A 6,901-nucleotide genomic window follows, 5' to 3' on the forward strand; every position below is an offset into this window, starting at 1 on the left:
ACGAAATAAACATTTGAAATATATGAGTTTGTATGTAATGTATGAATATAATATACAAGTTTCACTTTTTAAATGGAATTACTGAAATCAATCTACTTTTTCATGATATTCTAATTTTATGACCAGCACCTGTATATCTTATACTAACTCATGACTGCATATCTTATAAATTACTTTGATTCTCATGACTATCTCATAAATTACTAAATCTTGTAACTATGTATCTCATAAATAACCTTAAATCTCATAATAACTTTACATCTTATACACTGGACTATATCTCATAACAACATATTTTATAAATGGCTTTAAATCTCATAGAATGACCTTAAATCTCATAAATTACATCTCATGACTACATATCTCATAAAAATTAAAAGGTCTCAATATTGTTTTTAATTCTCATTAAAACGACGGAACTCCTGCATGTGATTAGGTCTCATAATGACTTCAGAATATTGACTTTAAATCTCATGACTATGTATCTTAAAAATATCTCATACAGAAGACTATTTCATAAATATCATTTTGCATTTCATGACTGTATCATAAAACTGACTGAATCTCATGTAACTCATAAATACAAGCAGGTCTCGTAATAATGACTGAATCTGATAAATATGACCTTAAACCTCATAGATGTCATCTCATGACTACGTATCTCATACATATGAAAAAGTCTCATAATAATGACTTTGTATCATAAAATTGACTTAGACTCTGAAGACTTAACTCGTAAATACAAGCAGGTATCATAATAATGACTATCTTGTAAATATGGCTTAAAATCTCATAAACATGACTTTATCTCAGTATTATTACTTTAAATCTGACAATTAAGACATGTGACGTTTGATTTCAAGTCCCATAAAAGATGACATGATTCGGACTAAAATGTTCCCGATGAGAATGAGAATGAGAATGAAGGGGTCAGTATAGGATTGGGGGCAGGGTCATTGTCTCATCCTTTGGTTTCAGTGGGGACAGGAGTTCGATTCCGAAGTGTTCCTTCAGGACAGCAGGGATCTCCTCCTTCTCCAGCTCCCTGGTTGTTGTTTCCACCGATCCTCCGGTTGCCTCCGACGGGAACGTCGTGGTGATCAGCCTGCGCCCGATGTAGGTGACTCGCCCCCCCGGTTTCAGAACCGTGCAGAGGGACTTGCAGAAGAAAAGGGAGCACGGAGAACTCTGGTGGTACCAACACATGTCCCTGAAGTCCTCCAGACACCGAGGTTCAAAGGTGAACTTGTAAATCTCTGTCCAGACTCCAGCTTGGCCCCCGTTTCCCTCCCCCTGCCACTCCACGAAGTTCATCCCCATGTCCTCCCTGATGCGGTACACCCTGTGGCCCTGCTCCTGGGGGGCCCTGGTGTCCAGAGACAGGGGGGCCCAGAAACCCGGAGCCCCGAACCCGACGTCGCACAGCCACCGCCCCCCGTCGGCTGCGACCATCAGGGTCAGGTGGTCGAAGGGGGGTCCGTAGCGACCCGTTTTCAGGTTCCTCACCTGGGCCGAGAGCAGAGTCACCCGGAAGCCCAGTTCGCCCAGGAACCACGAGAACAGCGAGTTGTTCTCGAAGCAGAACCCGCCGCGCCGCCGGGTCACGATCTTGTCGTACAGGAGGCCGGGTTCGAGCCGGACCCGTCCGCCGCTGTGGACCGTCAGGTTCTCAAACGGAACCGACAGCAGGTGGCGGGTGTGGACCGAGCGAAGCAGCTCCAGGCCGGGCTCCAGCGAGGGGCCCGAGAACCCGATGCGGGACAAGTACGTCCCCACGTCCAGGTCCGCGGAGGCCATTTTCCCACGCGTGGTTTCGGTTTTTCTTCCACACGAACCGGATCAGTTCGTCTAGTGGAACCGGGTCCGAACTTCAAAGTACATTTTACTGAGTCCGGAAAACTGGGACAGAGGCGAGGTTATGAGGGGGGCTGAGGGGGGCCAGTGCCCCTTCTGTTAAAGTCCACCCAGGACAATACCACACTGGAAAACAATCCAGGAAATCTGACATTTCTTTTTTAATTCTGAGGTTATAGTCAGAATTCTGACTATTTTATCAAAATTCTAATATTAAAGTTAGAATTCTGACTCTCTTTTTGTTAGAAAGTCAGAATTCTGAAGTTAAAGTCATAGTTCTAACTTTAACATCAAAATTCTGAGATTAAAATCAGAATTCTAAGGAAAAAAGTGAATAGATTATGTTTTAGAATTTAAATTCAGAATTCTGACTTTCTGAAAAGAAGTTATAATTCTGATTTTCTTTTCTCAGGAAGTCAGAATTCTGAGGTTGAAGTCGTAGTTCTGTCTTTAAATTCAGAATTCTGACTATAATATTAGAATTAGCACAGGGTGTAACGTAAAAACACAAATAATGAGTTTATATATGTATTTGGGAAACACCACATTTATTTCCATAAACTGGTTTGGTGTTTAAATTCCAAACCATTTATCCTTAAATTGGTCGCAGCTTTTTGTAAAAACAGAAGTTGATTTTTGTCCAAATGATTATTTGAAGAGCTTTCAGGTACTGTTCTGTCATTTTCGACCACAAACGCCCTCCAACAAAACTAATCTATCAACTGGTTGTAACCTAAAAAATAAAAAAATCAATGTACAAAGAGTTCAACCTGTCATCTGATTTAACAACATAAATCCAAAGCTAATCCATACATCTTATGATTAAGAATTTAATTTAAAAAGCTGCTTTTTAAATGTATTTCTTAAGCATTTAGACTTTACATGATGATGACATATAAGGATAGTTTGTTTGCCTTTGTTGTTTTTTTCCTAAATGAGAAAGTTGTAACCTAAATGGTAAAAATAAAAGAAATAAAAGACATTAGCAGTAAAACAAAAGATACTAATTAGTTATTTTTTTACATTATTGTTCTTCCATAAATCTGATTATGCCATTTCTTTTATCTTAAACACACCTGGGTGAGAAAAGGCAGCAAATAAAACAACTGTATTATCAATTTTATGAGGGTTTACATTATTTTTAGTACTATTTACTGCAAAGACTATACATACATACAGTCAATTTAAAAACAAAGGCTTTTTCTTTCAAACGTTACACTTATGTATGTTAAATTTGGCCTGGCTGATTACTAAATTAAAGGGAAATCCCTCCGGGTTAATTTTCTCATTGTGGCAGAGGCCAAACAGGACACGTTTCCAGAGGATTTAAAGGTTAGGGAATGTTTTTGAGTCAAAAATGTTCCTAAACTACACAGCCAATACAAATGAGTGACAGTTTGAGGAGAAAAGCACAGAAAATAGCATTTATAACAGTTTTTGGACTTCTTAACGTAGTCTTTTGCAGAGGAAATCCTGTGTATGAGTTTAAAGGTTTATTTAATATCAAATCCATTACGATTTCAGTGTTTATATATAAAATTTGTTTGTTTATTTAAACAATATGCTGATAGATTGGCTACAATAACCAGGTAAGATGGAAAAAATCATGTAAACAAAAAATAAAAAGGAACAAATAAAGTAAAAAGTTAAAAAAACAACATATAAACCTATAAAATGGGCGTATGTTGGGTGATCGGGTTTTAAAAACTGACCACTTCCGGTTACGTTCTGCCGTGACGTCAGACGTCGCCGCTCCCTGTTTCCCCCAGCAGAGGGAGAAAGATGGCGCCCTCGCACGTACTGAGATGCTGTCAACGGGGCTTGGCGTGGATACCTGTGATTTTTATCGCCCTCGTGGTCTGCTGGTCCTACTACGCCTACGTGGTTCAGCTCTGTATATGTGAGTACGACGTCCCGCGTCTTCTCGGGCTTCCGAATGGACATGTCCCCGCGGTCCTGTCCCTCACAAACAGCCGCTGCCATCAGGAAGTGAATGGAGCGCCGCTTAACAATGGCAACTGTTTCCAAACCTGTGAATGCCGGAATGCTGCCTGGTCTTTTCTTACTGTCAGGAGGGAAATAACCCGGTTAGAGACAAACTTCACCCCCTGCTCCCCTCATGTCTCTGGGGTTCGTGTCCAGCTGATGAATGGAGACAAAAACGCTCATTTCCGTTCGATTGGACACAAAAATCAGCTTCTTTCGTTGTAGGGCTCTGCAACCTGTGGCTCCTAATTCAAAATAAATAGCTACAGGAAAGAATAGTTTGGTTTAAGGATTTAAATCTCCACAACAGAATGACACTAATGATGCCTAAAACAAGACATTTAGTTTGACTCGGTGAGCTTTAGTGTTACTAACATTAATATTTTGGTAATATTCAACAAATAAAAGCAGAACTCAAAGGTACTCGTTACAAATGTAAAACAAAACCTAAAAAAGGTTAGCCTAAACTATATTAGATAGGTGCAGTTTGAAGGAAGCAGTGGTTTTTCTGATATATATGCGATTCTGAAATGCGGGTACGCGCTCAACGTAAACAAAGCTGAATCCCTAGAGGAAATGATGTCACGTAAACCGGCCTACAGCAGGCTGGCTGTCGTCTGTAGGTTAATAAATACGTCGATGAGAAGAAGTCGACCCGTTTAAACCTTTAATTAAGCCGTCGTGGCTTTATGTGGGACGTTTGTTTCCTTATTTCCACGTCACCGGAAATCGTCCTGCCTCGTTTTGTTTAGTTTAGTGCCGGCATTTTAAATGAAATGTCAACAACTCGCTGTAGTTCAGAGAAGTCATGGTGTTATTTTAATGGTCAGAAGGATGTTTGTTTGTTTGTTTTGCTTGTAGAAACCACTGAGCGCTGTTTGTTTTGAGTTAAAGGAGGGAAAACTGGATTCACTGTAAACTGGAGGAGCAAACATTTAATTCAGTTGAAGTGGGAACGACCAACATCTTATCTGTTCTTAGTGATTTCTTCCTTTTCTTTTCCTTTTAATGTCACAAACGGAGCCTGTAACACAGTTTCCCATCCCAAAATTATTCATAAAACGTGAATTTTCCCCCCTTTTTTAGTATATTGAGATTAATGCTGTGGTGTCTGGGTGGAAAACAAACATTTAGACGACCTAAATGTATTTATTTAAAGACAGAAGATCTTGTTGGGTCTGAGTTTAATGCTGTTAATTTGACTAACTGTTTATTTTTAATGTTTCTGCAGCCACCATCACCGGTATAGCAGAGCAGAGTGAGTATTCAAACAAAATGTTTGATTTAATCTGTTTTACTGACTTGATTTTTGTTGTTTTTTTGGGGTTGATGAGCCACAGATAGCTTCTCAGTCAGCTTTAGTTACTCGCCTCCCTTCTCATTAATTCTAGTTTCTTCCCGTAGCCTCAGTAGCTGTAGCATTTCCTGCAGCGTCGGCACACGTTTTACGCTCTTCTCCCCCCCTTCCAGTCGTCTACCTGACCTTCTTCCACCTCTCCTTCGTCATGTTTGTGTGGTCTTACTGGAAGACCATCTTCACCAAGCCTGCCAACCCCTCCAAAGAGGTATAAATCTGCAAAAAAAAGCGCTCCGCCTCCGTCTGCATGTTCGCCGCCGCCGCCCAAACGGGACCGCCTCGATTAGAGGAGGGTTTTTTATTTAAAATTTTTAAAATTCCTTTCCAGTTCTGCCTGCCGAAGGCTGAGAAGGAGCGCTACGAGAAGGAGGAGAGGCCAGAGTCGCAGCAGGAGATCCTGTGGAGAGCCGCCTCCAACCTGCCTCTGTACACCCGCACCGGCGCCGGAGGTACCGCTGCGTTACAAACAAAAAACGTCCCCCTTTTTGCCTCGGAGTCGCCCTCTTATTGCAGAAACGTGTCGTTACAGCAATCCGCTACTGTGACCGCTGCCAAGTTGTGAAGCCGGACCGATGTCACCACTGCTCCGCGTGCGACATGTAAGATATTTCCTCCGTTTTTTACTCCAGTACCAGTCAGCCCGACGTCTGTTTGTCAAGTGGTCGTAGGATGTGCGTCTACAACTGTTAACGACCTGATCCAAGATGGCCGCCACAGCTAATCCACCTCATTGAACGCATAAGAGAACAGATTAGAGATGTTGGGGGAAAACTTGAGAAGCTGAGAGTCGGGAGAAACAGTTCCTCTGTTCCTTCTTTTAGTTTAAAGCAGCCATGAAAGGCGGCGGGCGATATGCATTCCTCTGATCGGTCTTCGATTTGTGTGTTTCAAACTCTCTTTGCTTGTTTCCCCGTCTGACAGGTGTGTGCTGAAGATGGACCACCACTGTCCCTGGTAAAAACAAACAAACTAGTACTTCTTGTTACGTTTTTAAAATGATTCATTCTCCATTTTTAGCTTCTTTTATTTTACATCATATCTTAACTTCCTGCTGAACGTTTGTTTCCAAAACTAAATTAATCTTAAATGACTGTTTGCTTCTAAATAAAAGCCTCTGAGCTGTCAGCTAAGATAAAAATGTATTTTCTTGTTATTTTTTTGGACTGATTTGTGCTAAAAATACTTGAATTAAATTTGCTTCCCGCTCCAGTGTTACGAAAATAAACATTCCAGAGCAGTTCAGGAGACGTTTAATCATGAAACGTTACAAAACGTTAAAGGGGGAAAAGGTGATTTCTTTTTAAATACGGTCTTTTTGCGTCTGCAGGGTGAACAACTGCGTCGGCTTCTCCAACTACAAGTTCTTCATCCTGTTCCTGGCGTACTCGCTGGTGTACTGCTTGTTCATCGCAGCCACGGTTCTGCAGTATTTCATCAAGTTCTGGACCGTGAGTAAATGAGCGGCGTCCCATCCCCCCCGAGCCGGGCTGTCCGTCCTCTGTCCCCCTTCAGACCCCCGTCCCCGTCCCCTCGCTCTGTTCCACAGTGGGTCTTTGTTCTCTGATCCCTCTCCTCTGGTTCCACGGTCAGAGCCGTCGGTCACCCGTCTCACCCCTCTCTCTCATCTCCTCCTCTTTGTTCTCATGTCGCTCATTTCCTCCTCCGCCGTCGCTCTAAACTCGGCCCTAACTTTGCGTTTCCCCC

General features: G+C 41.9%; 2 protein-coding genes across 3 annotated transcripts in view; one reads left to right on the forward strand and one right to left on the reverse strand.

Annotated features, from left to right (window-relative positions):
• Window positions 1–41: 41 nt before the first annotated feature.
• LOC108243150 (arylamine N-acetyltransferase, pineal gland isozyme NAT-3-like) lies at window positions 42–1,940 on the reverse strand. Its single transcript, XM_017428404.3, has one exon. The coding sequence runs from the start codon at window positions 1,795–1,797 to the stop codon at window positions 931–933; it is 867 nt and encodes a 288-aa protein (XP_017283893.1). The 5' UTR covers window positions 1,798–1,940; the 3' UTR covers window positions 42–930.
• Window positions 1,941–3,597: 1,657 nt separating this feature from the next.
• Window positions 3,598–6,901, forward strand: part of zdhhc20b (zinc finger DHHC-type palmitoyltransferase 20b) — a 7,090-nt gene continuing 3,786 nt past the window's right edge. For both annotated transcript variants that reach the window (XM_017428378.3, XM_017428379.3), the window contains exons 1-7: window positions 3,598–3,754; window positions 5,072–5,098; window positions 5,311–5,405; window positions 5,526–5,646; window positions 5,727–5,796; window positions 6,119–6,151; window positions 6,525–6,645. In XM_017428378.3, coding sequence (XP_017283867.1) covers window positions 3,637–3,754; window positions 5,072–5,098; window positions 5,311–5,405; window positions 5,526–5,646; window positions 5,727–5,796; window positions 6,119–6,151; window positions 6,525–6,645 — 585 coding nt within the window. In that variant the 5' untranslated portion in view covers window positions 3,598–3,636. The remainder of the gene's footprint in view (window positions 3,755–5,071; window positions 5,099–5,310; window positions 5,406–5,525; window positions 5,647–5,726; window positions 5,797–6,118; window positions 6,152–6,524; window positions 6,646–6,901) is intronic.

This window comes from Kryptolebias marmoratus, linkage group LG21 (genome assembly GCF_001649575.2).
Source record: "Kryptolebias marmoratus isolate JLee-2015 linkage group LG21, ASM164957v2, whole genome shotgun sequence".
Lineage (NCBI taxonomy): Eukaryota > Metazoa > Chordata > Actinopteri > Cyprinodontiformes > Rivulidae > Kryptolebias > Kryptolebias marmoratus.